This window comes from Stegodyphus dumicola, chromosome 9 (assembly GCF_044657685.1).
Source record: "Stegodyphus dumicola isolate Sdum_Otavi_A_Nest chromosome 9, ASM4465768v1".
In the NCBI taxonomy this organism is placed as follows: domain Eukaryota; kingdom Metazoa; phylum Arthropoda; class Arachnida; order Araneae; family Eresidae; genus Stegodyphus; species Stegodyphus dumicola.
Window position 1 is genome coordinate 58,182,275 of NC_140776.1, and position 13,401 is coordinate 58,195,675.

Consider the following 13,401-nt stretch of genomic DNA (forward strand, 5'->3'; position numbering starts at 1 on the left):
TTTTAACCACAGTAATGTGAAAACCAGTCAATGACTCATAGAAAGTCCTCCACACAAGTATTTCTCTCCTTATGCAGATAGCTTTTGTGTGCTTTACCATAATCCACATAACCTAACCTTCTGCAGAACAGTCATCGACAGATACTTAACAAAATTATGCTTGCTTAATTTTACCTGAAGCTCTGGAATAGATTGTACTTGTGCAATCACTTGTAAGTAAATAAAGTTTTTAACTATTTATTAAAAATATGTGTTATCTTTAATAATAAACTAATTTGCAACCAATACCATTAGCAAAAATTTTAGTATGCATGGCAATTAAGCAGGATGATTATGGATTAAAGAGATGTTTCTACCAGCTGAGGTAGAAAAATGAAATTCAAATGAAAAGATTATATGAAGTTTTCGTGATTCATTTCCAATGTAATATAAAAAAAAGAGCAGTTTCCTTAACAGATCTTCCGCAAAGGCATATCTTTCTATAGGCATACAGTTTTCATTTGCTTTTCCATAATCAAATAATTCAAATCCACATATCTGTCAGCAAACATCATAAACACACATATTTGTATAAAAGGTTATGTGCACTTATTTAGTTCTATATGAAACAACCAAAATTAGTTCCTGTAAATACATTCTGCTTTAACTATATTTCCTTTACATAGTTACTAAAAATACACATAGTATTTAACAAAGAATTTGTTTTTATGAAATTACATAAAAAAATTAAGCAGAATGACTCCAGATGGAATTACAAATTTTCTTATATGACATTATCCCTTTGTATTATTTCACAACTCACTATTTGAAATGGTGAACTATTTCAAATACACTATCATTTACTATAATTTTCAATTATGGTCATGATTTCACTATGCTATGTAACTGAAATTGTCACAGGCAGTTACTTTTCTAATTAGGTAATTGTAATTACTTACTGCAATAACAACTGCATTGTAATTGCAATTACAATCACAATTACATTGTAACTGTAATTAAATATAATTGCAATTACACTGTAATTGTAATTAAATTATACAATTACTCTGTAATTATAATTACAATGTGATTGCAATTACATTGTAATTAGATTTCACAATTATTAAGAGTAACTGCAATTAAATTATGCAATTACATTTTAATTGCAAGTGGATTTCACAATTACAACACAATTGTAACTGTAATTAAAAAAGCAACTACACCACTATGTAATTTCCATAATTTTCCCACTGCATAATCCAATTCCAATTGCAATTACGTTTTGCAAACTTTGTTTGTTCTCCATTTCCCAAAAAAAAAAAAAAAAAAAAAAAAAAAGACCTACGTTGCAAATGAATGCTATGATGCCACCTTTCTCACAAACCACCTTGTACAAATAGAAAATTCTACATTATATATGCACAAACCTTACAAGAACCTACATATGATACAGTGGATGACACAGCATATCTTTTTGATCATTCAACCTACATTTGACAACTATGCCCATTGACATATGGCTGATGTTGTTTGCAACTTGCTTGTAAAATGGGATTTGATCTTTACAACGGTTTAAATTTCTGTACAGTTTTTAACACTGTACAAGTCATCCACTGCTCCAGTCAATGTCAATGGAGACTGTTAATTGCATTATGAAAACAGAAAACAACCATGGACAATGTCAAGACTGTAGAGAAAACTATAAATATGAATCTATAAATGAACCTCTGAAATATGAAATGAACCTTTCCTGTACTAACCTGTGATCATTATTAAATTTTCAACACTGGTATGCTATTACTATGGTCAGCATGAATTAATATGCTTTACTCCACATGAAAATGCATGGACACAGAGATATCAGCATGTGATTAACAAAACATAAAACTTTTCTATCCAACAGTACATGATTTTAATGTAATACTATCAATAAGAAGTATCATACAAGTATCTAGAATATAGGAACTGTAAACAATATTTTCTTTCATAATGAAGAAAATGTGTAGAGTGATTTTTGAAGCAAATTCTATTACTGAGAAAATTTTTTTTTTCCCTGTGTGTCATAAGTACATAAATATGTAATTTTAATAAAATAATTACAATACTGACATGTATCCATAAACTAAATTCTTCAAAAGTGGGAAAACAAGAAGGTTCCCCCCTCCCCCCCCCCCCAAAAAAAGAAAAAAAACTAACATTACTTTCCATAAGCATTATAGAACCCTTTCTAATAATATATTGATCTTTTAGTATAATAATATATTGATATTACAATAACAGTTTGCACGTTCCAAAAAACATCAGCTTGAGCAGGTGGTGTAGAGTTGCAAAAAGAAATACATGCCTGCTATAATTTTGACCAGAATTTCGCCCTAGATGTCCATTAATCAGATATTTTGTTCAACAGTATCAAAGAGAAACTGTCAGGCTTACAGCCACAGTCTTATAGGTCACTGGTCTAGAACTCTGATGCATTTTTGATAAATCATGCATGAGATGCAGTAGCCTGGTGGCAAGAGATATAATTTTGCGAAAATTAAATCACAAATTTCACAATGCATCCTCTATGAAAAAGCACGATATTAGAAAATGCACATTCTAATAGCATGCAGTATTTATGAACCTCTTAAAAAACTTTAAGAAGTTAAATGTGTTTCATAAAAGGGGCCCCAATAAAATCACAGAAATAGCACTTAACTGAATATAACTAACTCATTAGGTTGGCTAACTGCAATCATTTCACTGTGGTCAGCTGGCTTTTGAATATGATTCATAAAATATAGTCTTTTAGCAACATTTTATTATGTACACTTGCCTTCTAAAAGAATCTTCACATAATCTATTTTTCTTGGTTAAAACCATTTTTTTATCCATAACCAAAACTAAACAACTTCAGTATTATTCACTCAAAAAGTTATTAAGTTATGAAATAGCAAAATTTAAGATGTTAAATCTAAATTATTCAAAAGAATTTATAAACTTTTAAACAAATTTCAAAACTTCACGATTAGCAAACAAATGGAATCAAAACAACAAAATATCAAAAAAATAATTCATTACATGTGCTCCCCCCCCCAAAAAAAAAATCCAGCTTATCATCAGAAGTTAAGAAGTATACTGAAATTCCTCTTGCAAATTTACACATGTGCTTTTTATCTCACTACCCTTAACTGAATGTACACTGCGCAAGAAAAAAGGGGGACAGTTCCATATCTCCCGTTCTACTGGGCCAATTGACAAAATTCAACTTGCGTTTTTCAGGTCTCGAAGGTGCGACTCAGGATATATATTAGATTTATATATAGCATTGTTCTAATATATGTATTTTAACACAAAATCGAACTTTTTCTGAAATAACATGCCAATTTTTTTCCATATTTCGGTTCTACGATTCAAATCATGCCAACCAACCAAGTTTTGTAAAAATCGCACGAGCAGCTTTTAAAAAATTAGCTCTCAAAATTTTAGCTCCTCAATGTTAATTGAGTTTGGTATATATTTATTAATCTCTATTTTTTATTAAACGTATTTGATTCTTCCTTTCACATTGCAAAATTTAGGTTCATTACAAATAAAATTCACCTATTTTTTATGATTTATTTTTAAATAATTTTTATAAATTTTTCAAAAAAATTTTTGAACTATATAAAATTTTTACCATCATCTTAAAGTAGACGTATTTCTATGCATACCTGCAAAAAAATTACAGTTTTTTATTCAAAATTTCCAAAGATATATGTGGATTTATATATTGGCACATTTTAAAATTTAGCATATTTGTTGAAAGTGATAAAACATCAGACGTGGTTTAGACACTTTGCTAAAATTATTTGGAAGTAGAAACGCAGTGACTTTTTTTTGCTCCAGCATAATGGAAGGGAAAGGAAAATTTGTCTGCCAAATATTTAGAAGTTCACCAAGTGAATTATTCTTGGCGTAAACCGAAAAATTGTGTCAGGATAAGTTTTTGAATTTCTCCGTAAATTTCGCACCAAATTTGACAAAATTTAATATCTAGGTATAATCTGAGTGATAGAATCAAAATATGGAAAAGGAATTAGTATGTTAGTTCAAAAAGTCTGATTTTATGTAAAAATACCTATGTTAGAACAATGCTATATATAAATCTAATATATATCCTAAATCGCGTTTTCAAGACATGAAAAACGCAATTTGAATTTTGTCAATTGGCCTGGTAGGGCAGAAGATATAGAACTGTCTCCCCCTTTTTTTTGTGCAGTGTTCACGCATTTAATTTGATAATTTCTCCCAAGATATATGCCATAATGCAGTTTAAAATAATTCAAAGAGGTCAGCTGCTCTACATAAACATTAATTATCTATCATAAATTATTTTAAAATATTTACAACAGTAAAAAAAATTCATAAAATAAAAAGGCTTTCTAGATGCATGATATAGATTTATGTTTATCCAGTTCCTAATATAAGCAAGCAAATTAGGTACAAATGAGAAAATCAATACAGTTCATATAGTTGAGTTATCTTTTTAAAAGGAAGAAATAATTCTTACTTCTAATTTATGCGCAGGTTCTGCAGGTAGAGGTTGATTGATAAAATCTTCAAGACTCTTTGCTCGATCATTCTTTTTCTATAATTTAAGGATAATAAACTTCTTATCAATGCTTTAAATACTATTAATTAATAATATAATAAAAAGAGAGCATTGCTACTACATTTCAAAGAAAAACATGATAGCATAAACCATATGAATAGGAAAAAAAAAAAACTAAGCACGAAATTAACTTTTTCAATACTTAAAATGAATTTAGTACCTCCATCGAGGCCTTTGCTTCATCAGCGGATACACCCATTTTTAAAAGTTTCTGCAATTTTCTCTCACGACGGATAAGTTTCGCCTTTCGGCATGGAGGTCGATCAAGATCCATTTGATCTAAAACAATAAGCATATTCTAATAGAAAGTAAAGGAAAAGTTCTGCTTAATGATTTTAACTAATTATTCTGTACAATAATTTGAATAAATTCCATTTAAAGATTCCGATAATGATTCTTCGGTCACAGATAATAATATGGATGAAACGCCGTTAGCTTTCGACTCTCCTGCAAACAGAACTGTTGGTGAAACTGGTGCAAAAACTGTACCTGTGCTTACGACGGGGCATGAAAGAACGTCATTTACATTAGCTTGTGCCGCAAACAATGACAAGCTAAAGCCGATGATCATTTTTAAATGAAAAACTATTCCGAAGGAAGATTTTCCTAATGACGTAATTATTTGTGCAAACGAGAACGGCTGGATGTGCGAAACAATCATGCATGAGTGGCTACAAAAAAGTTTGGCAGTGTCGTAAGGGATCTTTTTTCCAACCAAAAGGGTTATCGACAATGGATTCGATGCATGCTCATTTACTTGAATCAGTGAAAACCAGATATCAAAAATTGTCTATGACCGTAGCAATAATTCCTAGTGGTTTGATAAAAATCTTACAACTATTAGATTTGGCAGGTAATAAATCCTTCCGAAGGCGGTGGAGTATTGGATGAGTGAAGAATTGCATACGTATACCAAAAGCGGTAAAATGCGTAAAGCATCTTATGAAGAAGTTGCAAAATGGGTAGGAAGTGCGTGGAAATTGGTAAAAACATCGTCAATAATAGCACGGTGGAAAGAAGCTGAAATTATATCCTTAGATTAAGAGACTGTAAACCAAGAGGATGAATGTGATGATCTGGAAGACTTGGACTTAGATCAGGATTTACTAAATCTTATTAATTCAGATAGTGAAGAATCAGATTTTGATGGCTTCATATGATGTATAGTTTGCTGTAATTCCTTTTGTAAGTAAAATTTAAAATTTCCTTTTGTCATCCAAATTTAATATTTCGTTGTTGCAACATTTTTTTATAATATAGTCTGAGTATTACAAATATGGACTTCTTTAGTGGGTAAATGTAAGTATATTCGTGAACGTAAATATATTTTCAACATTTCTTACCTTTAATTTATTTTTGAGTTATGGTTTCATTTCATGCATTTTTCTTAACTGATATGTCATATATCAGGACATAGGTTGAGATTTTGCAACTATACGGCCCGTGACAATGTCACGGCAATTTAATCTGTTGCTGCGTTTCTGTGTAATTTTTTTCCCGCCATTTTTCTCAAGAGCGGCGTTTACTCTGATGCGGCCTTTCTTCCGGAAATTACGGTAATTTGGAATTCTGGCTTTAGTCACTTAAAATTAGCATAGTTATTGCATGCTATCAATATTTTTTTTCAATCAGTTTGAAAATTTAAAAACAAAATTAAATACTTCAGGATTCATACAAACAGAACTTTCATTCACTTGAGTAAAATCTATGACTGGTTTTCTAATGTACTTCAAAACTGATGATTTTATTAACAGAAAAAATTCGAAAAACTAAATTTTACATTATAAATAAATTCATAAAAATTGTATAATGAATTAATTTTTCTCCTAACATAAGTAACTGGTTCATTATTTATAATACATACATAATGCTAATTAAAATATTCATAATATATAATAAATAAAGGTTAAAGTTAAAGGACTTTCTACTGACACATAAACCAAAACATTATGAAGTTTCAAAATTCTAAAATTGTGGGGGGGTGGACAAGACTTTAATGAAAATTGTAGAGTACAAGTTATTCCTTTGGTGAAAGTTTTCTTACACACCTCATTTGTAATATATAAACTATATTGTACTATAAAAATTAAATATTTAAAATGAGAAACTTAAATTGCTTACTAGCTTGCACTGAAGTAGAAGAGCTTTCCTCACAAGTTATAGAATGACTAGATTCTGAGACAGCAGGTACATCAACAGATGCTGAATTGCAAGGACTTTGAAGCGACTCTTCTTTACAAAGTTCATGATTCTGTGCTATGGGAATGAATAGCGATAACTTCAGGTAAAATTGCATGATTAACAGTATCTACTAACATGCATAAATTAATTTGTATCAAAATAATATTTATGTTTATCAATATCTAATTAACTAAAAATAAAAAAGCTACGTCCAAAAACAACTTTTCCCCTTTTATTTAAAATGAATGTTAAATGTTTTTTCTTTAGAATCATCAATAATCTTAAATGCATAATTTTCAATGCTTCTGATGTAATAACATTCTTATTTTCCTTTTTCATAGTTGATAGAATTTTAATTAGGAATGAGTGAGAACAGTTCCCACTGACATGTCACCTTGACTGCCAATAATATCAAAAACTGATATACCCACAATATCAAAAAGTTCAATACTTTTCAATAATTCACACCTCCACCAAAAAGTCGCAAAAAAGTATTTATAAGCCAAAACAGTATGTGACCAAAATAGTTATGTGGCAAATCATGAAATTACCTAAAAGCATCTATATTGCAACTCAGGTATTAGAATAGTACATCTATTTTGGCTGGTATACAACAATACAGTTGTGCAATTTCTAATTTTTTTTTTAAGCGAAAGTAGATTTCTCTGTACATGGTAAAACAACAGCGCAAGAAAAAAAAAAAAAAAAAAGAATTTCTTGATAAAGGTAAGTGTTTTTGTTTCTTGCTTTCTGTATTTTATCAGTTGATTGCTCTTACATGGAATTCTTTGTGTGCTCTCATTTTGAAAACAGCTGCTGCCTTTCACACATAAGCTTGGCTAAAAATAGTCGCCAACAAGTTCACGGATCCTCTCTAAATTTGCCAAGAACAACAGCTAAAAAATCTCTACATATAATAAAACAAAGAGTCTGTCTGTGTGTGTGTGTGTCTTTCGTTCGCGCTGCACGTAAGCTAATAGACCCACGGCTAGGAAATTTGGTACATAGATGCATCTAGATAAGAGCCAGTGCACCTCGAAGCGATTTTTTTTTTAATTCGAATCCGAATTTTTTTTTTATTTTATATTTTGTGACGAAAACGTGTCATTTTGAAACATAATGGGCTATAAGAAAGCGAGATTATACTCTACGCACTCCATTTTTACATCGTCATGAAATGTAGGCACTTAGCTATTTTATGAACTTAAATTTCGTGTTTCAATAAATCGATTAAATACATTATTTAACATTTGTTAATTATATTTATTTAACAAAGGGAGCTTAATACCTTTTTAACGGGATTTATTCTAAAAAAGTTTATGTTTAAAAATTTACAGTTTATTTGTCTTTGATTTTTGGACACATTAAACTTTCATCCTTGCGACTGCTTTTACAAAAAGAATTTTGGAAAAATGATAATATTTTGTATTTTTAAAAAATTTTTTAAATGAAGCTTCTGAGTACACTTCTCACATCTTTAAAAATGTGATTTTGGCAACAATTACGGAATAAAAAAATTTAAGTAAATCATTTTCTTTTACTTTATAATTCTATACTTCAACTTTTATTAAAATATTAACACAATGTTTTCAAAAATTCCTGAGATATTTATTGCCACAAATGTTTTAATGTTAAATAATTAAATCCTATAAAACTTATTTTAAAGTATTTAAGTAATATTTTAATTCATTTAAGTGTTGGTATGATATTTTTAATTTGATATTCAATTTAAGTAATATTTTAATCCAATTAAATGTTGGCGCAATGTTTTTATTCTATTATATGAAAGTAATAATTTAACCTTACTTTAGCATTTTATACTCTTAGTAAATATATTTACTTACATTTGCCAGCCATCTTAAAAAAACAACGTTTTCAACAAAAAATTAATCCATTATTTTTAACGATATTTATTTTTTTAAAAGTTTCTAATACTTTACTATATGCGTAAAATACGTAAAAACAGCATTTTTCAAGATGGCTAATGACTATAAAAACCGCGCCAAAAATTGCGCCAATGTAAATCGCCAAAAATCTGTGCAACTGTCTACCAAAGTAGCACCTAACTTTTTTCTCTTGAAAATATAAGATAAAAAAAATATCATTAATGATACTTTGCTTTTCAGAATTTTTTGTTTTTTGTATTCTTTTATGTTATTTATTGTTAATTTCAATGTTTTTAAGATATTGAAAAGTTTTGAGTGATTTTTTTAGGAAATAAGTTCTTAACCTCCTTTATTGGATTGGATTGGATTATTTAATTATGGCAAAGCACATGAAGGCTATCTGCCTAAAGGGAGGGATGCCTTTGTGGAGGACTTTCTAAGGGAAACTGGCTCGTATACACGTTACACATGGGAAAAACCACGAAAACACCCATGCAGCCAGCCCGTTCGCGATTCGAACCTCAGACTGAACTACCAGTGTTCAGTGTCTTTACCGCTCGGCCGCTGGTGGGCTTTTCCTCCTTCATAATATTTGAGTTCTTAAGATTTTGCAAAGGGAAGTTGGTTAATTTACTTATTAGGATAATTAATATTTGTATTAAGGGATACTGCTTGATTAAAATTCTGTGCAGTTTTTAAATTTAACATTTGGTGTTCCCTTCAATCATTTTTCGAGTACGTTTAAAAGCCAGACGAAGGCTGGCAGTGAAGCTGCTAGTAAACAAATTAAATAAATTTCCCTCCCATAATAAAAATTTAAGAATGAAGAACACAATACTCAGGAGAAATGGATGTCGTATAAATGAGTCCCCCCCCCCCCAAACTTAGAGATTTCTGCACATCACTTTCAGACACTTGCTGGCTAGGGAGTCGTACTACAGCCAATAACAATATATTGACTGGCCTTGTATTAATGTTCCAGGGTCAGGATCACACTTTCGGCCCTGGTGGTTGTCAATGGAGGAAAGACCAACACTATTCATTTGCTGCTTCATGCAATTGCTGCAGGTCCTAAATTCTACTGTTTGGTACTTCTCTGCATTCTAAAAATTTTGCTGCCCAGTGCCTATCCTAAATTCAAAAAATTTTGCCATTACTAATTTTTGCTATTCTATGGTACTCTAAATTCTAAAATTTTAGCCACACCTGAATTCTGCAACCCCAGCTCTGGTACCAATCCTGTTGGGAGGGATAGCTATCTTCTATCTGACAAAAACAATAAGCGAAGCAGCAATGTTGCCATGTCTATATGCTATCTATCTTATTAGATTTAAACTAATGATCTAAAATCCAGAATCGCTGAAGTCCTGAAAATTCTGGATCTCAGACATTGTACCACAATAAATTTCAGGAAATGTTGACAAAACTTGTAGGGCTTCCCTTATTTTGCATAGGAAATTTTTTAAGTCAAGTACCTTTCCTGAACCTTTCATTTTCTCCTTGCATTTCCTCACCAGGATACATATTTAATGTTTAATGAAGTGAGTATTTAAACAGATGAATCTTGTAGTTTATTCAGAGCATAATTCTGTTAGCCAGCACGCATTACTAGTTTGTCCTTGCTGTTGTGCTGAGTTTCTGATATGCCTTTTTGGCCATATCATAAGTACATTGCCAGATAGGTTGTTGAGACAGCCTAGTTAGCCTTAAATTAAATTGTTAGGTCAGCACTACTCATTATCTTTGAAATCATTATGTAACTACTCTTAAGTTACACCACAAGTTACCGGTGTTATTGTAAGCATGAAGTGCATCATTTGTGTTAAGAGTTTGAAGAACAACAAAGGGTTATTTTACTCTTCTTCTGTTCTGGTATTCTTTTACGTCTGTGTGAGAAGTCGCCAGGTTTTTTCCTCGTAAGATCATTTTAACTGTATGTTAGCAAAGAGAGTAAGATCTTACAAACTAATTAATTATAAGGATTACTTTGTGTACACAGCATGGAAATTATTAGTTTCAAAAAGCATCTAGCCTGCTGGATTGTCTGTCAGTAAACTGTAGTACATATTAACACATATGTTTTGATCAATTTTAATAGCTAATTAACAATATAACTAGTACATAAGTATTGAGATTGTATCTGATATATCGAATGAAAAATGCACAAAATCATTTGAAATTTAGACTGTTTGCATTATAGTATAGCAATAATTCAGTATCCAGACAGCAAAAGTTTACGATCTTTGATGAAAATAAAACTTTTAAAATAAATTATTTATATAATTTGATCACTCATACCACATCCTTTTTTGGCAGAATTCAATATTACTCCTTCCAGCAGCAGTATATTAATCATATGGTTCTTATTTATGTGATCTGACTTCCAGTGAACTGATTTCCTAACATATTTAAAACATGTTTTCTTTACTGACGCATAATTTTACTATTCAAGAATTGGGACATTTTCAACTATTTGGTAATAACCTACAGTTCTGAGAAAAAGAAATAATTTACAATTCATCATTTCAGAAATCTTAGAAACTCATTAAAGGAAAAATGGGTACTGTTCTGTTTTCAGAACCGAATTCAGAAACGTATGTATGTATGTATGTATGCACATATGGATGAATATGTGTGTTCATGTATGCATATATATATACATACGTATGTATGTATGTGTACATACACATAAATACATTTCTGAATCCGGTCCTGATAACAGAAGATTACCAAAAAATACAAAACATACTGGACAAAAACTGAGCATGTGCTTAAATGAACACAAGGAAGATTAAAAGCAAACATTTACTGACAAGTTATCATCATACCTTGGTATTAACCACGTCTCAGAAGTGAAGTCTATACACAAATACTTTAAAATGATACTGATAACTAGCAGCTTTGCTGCCAGCTTTCGTCTGGCTTTTAAATGTACCGGAAAAATGGCTGAAGGAAACACCAAACGTTAAATTTAGAAACTGCATAGAATTTTACTCTGAAGAACAACTTCATAAAAAAAAGTTATTACGTATAAAAAAATTAAAATGAAATGAGCAATATCTGCTAATACAAATATTAATTATCCTAATAAATAAATTAACCAACTTCCCTTTGCAAAATCTTAAGAACTCAAATGGTATAAAGGAGGTTAAGAACTTCGTTTCCTAAAAAAAAAAAAAAACACTGAAAACTTTTCAATATCTTAAAAACAATGAAATGAGCAATACATAACATAAAAGAATACAAAAAAATATTTTTGAAAAGCAAAGTATAATTAATGATATTTTATCTTATATTTTCAAGAGAAAAATTACAATGAAATAAGCTATATCCCTCAACACAAATATTAATTATACTAATAAAAAAATAGATCTAATAAATTTCTAATAAATTTCTGGTGAAGAAAAAAAAATCATGCAAAACTTTTTAATATCTTACAAATAGTGAAATAAGCAAAACATAACATGAAAGCAACTCAGAAAACATAAAATTCCGCACAGAATTTTACTCTGTAGAACAACTTTATCAAAAAAAAAAAAAAAAATCAATAAAAATGTATTATATACATATAAAAATGACAATGAATATGCCAATCTCTTAAAAACACTGACATAATAAATACGATGAAAAATTGTTGCCAAACCCATATTTCTAAAAGAATGAAACTATTCAAAATGATGCGATTTCATCAAAAATCTATCAACAACAATAAGACAGGAAAATAGTTCCCAAAATCACATTTTTAAAGATGTGAGATGCGAGAAGTGTACTCGGAAGCTTCATTTAAATTTTTTTTTAAATACAAAATATTATCATTTTTCCAAAATTCTTTTTGTAAAAGCATTCGCAAGGATGAAAGTTTAACGTGTCCAAAAATCAAAGAAAAATAAACTGTATATTTTTAAAAATAAACTTTTTTAGAAAAAATCCCATTGAAAAAGTGTTAAGCTCCCTTTGTTAAATAAATTCGTATTTAATCGATTTATTGAAACACGAAATTTATTTTAAGTTCGTAAAATAGCTAAGTGCCTACGTTTCATGACGATGTGAAAATGGAGTGTGTAGTAAAATCTCACTTTCCTATAGCCCGTTATGTTTCAAAATGACGCGTTTTCGTCACAAAACATGAAATAAAAAAGATTCTTATTCGAATTTCGAAAAAATCGCTTCGAGGTGCACTGGCTCTTGTCTAGATGCACCTATGTACCACATTTCATCACCGTGGGTCTATTAGCTTACGCGCAGCACAAACGAAAGACACACACACAGACTCTTTCTTTTATTATATGTAGAGATTACATCATTAGGAAGTTTCATTTTCATGATTAATTGAAAGGTATTGACGAGCTTGGCAAGATTTGATATTCTTCTTATAAAGATTCAGGAAAGGTTTAACAATTTTTTTAAATATATACCTATGGTAACTACTTCTTTGTTTGTCATATTGTAAAAGGCTTTTAAGAAAGTCTATACTTTTATTATGTAGGGAAAACCAAAGCATTATACAGTCAAAAGTCGTTAATCCGGACTCGTCGGGACTTCGGCGATTCCAGATTATAGATCATCAGTTTAAATCTGGTAAGATGGCATGCAGAAATTATAAAATTAAAAATATGAAACCGTAATTTATGAAATAAAGAACAATTATGATCTAAAGGGTATCAAAATTTACAAAAAGAAAAAGCTTAATATTTATTTGTTTACTTTATTAAACATTTCTTT

The 13,401-nt window shown here is 30.0% G+C and overlaps 1 protein-coding gene across 3 annotated transcripts in view; it reads right to left on the bottom strand.

Annotated features, from left to right (window-relative positions):
- The window catches only part of Ate1 (arginyltransferase 1), a 79,166-nt gene that overhangs the window by 22,058 nt on the left and 43,707 nt on the right, over positions 1-13,401 (bottom strand). For all 3 annotated transcript variants that reach the window (XM_085823493.1, XM_035363159.2, XM_035363160.2), the window contains exons 6-8: positions 6,734-6,868; positions 4,773-4,891; positions 4,511-4,588 (exon numbers count right to left, since the gene is read on the bottom strand). In XM_085823493.1, the coding sequence (XP_085679619.1) occupies positions 4,511-4,588; positions 4,773-4,891; positions 6,734-6,868 (332 nt within the window). The remainder of the gene's footprint in view (positions 1-4,510; positions 4,589-4,772; positions 4,892-6,733; positions 6,869-13,401) is intronic.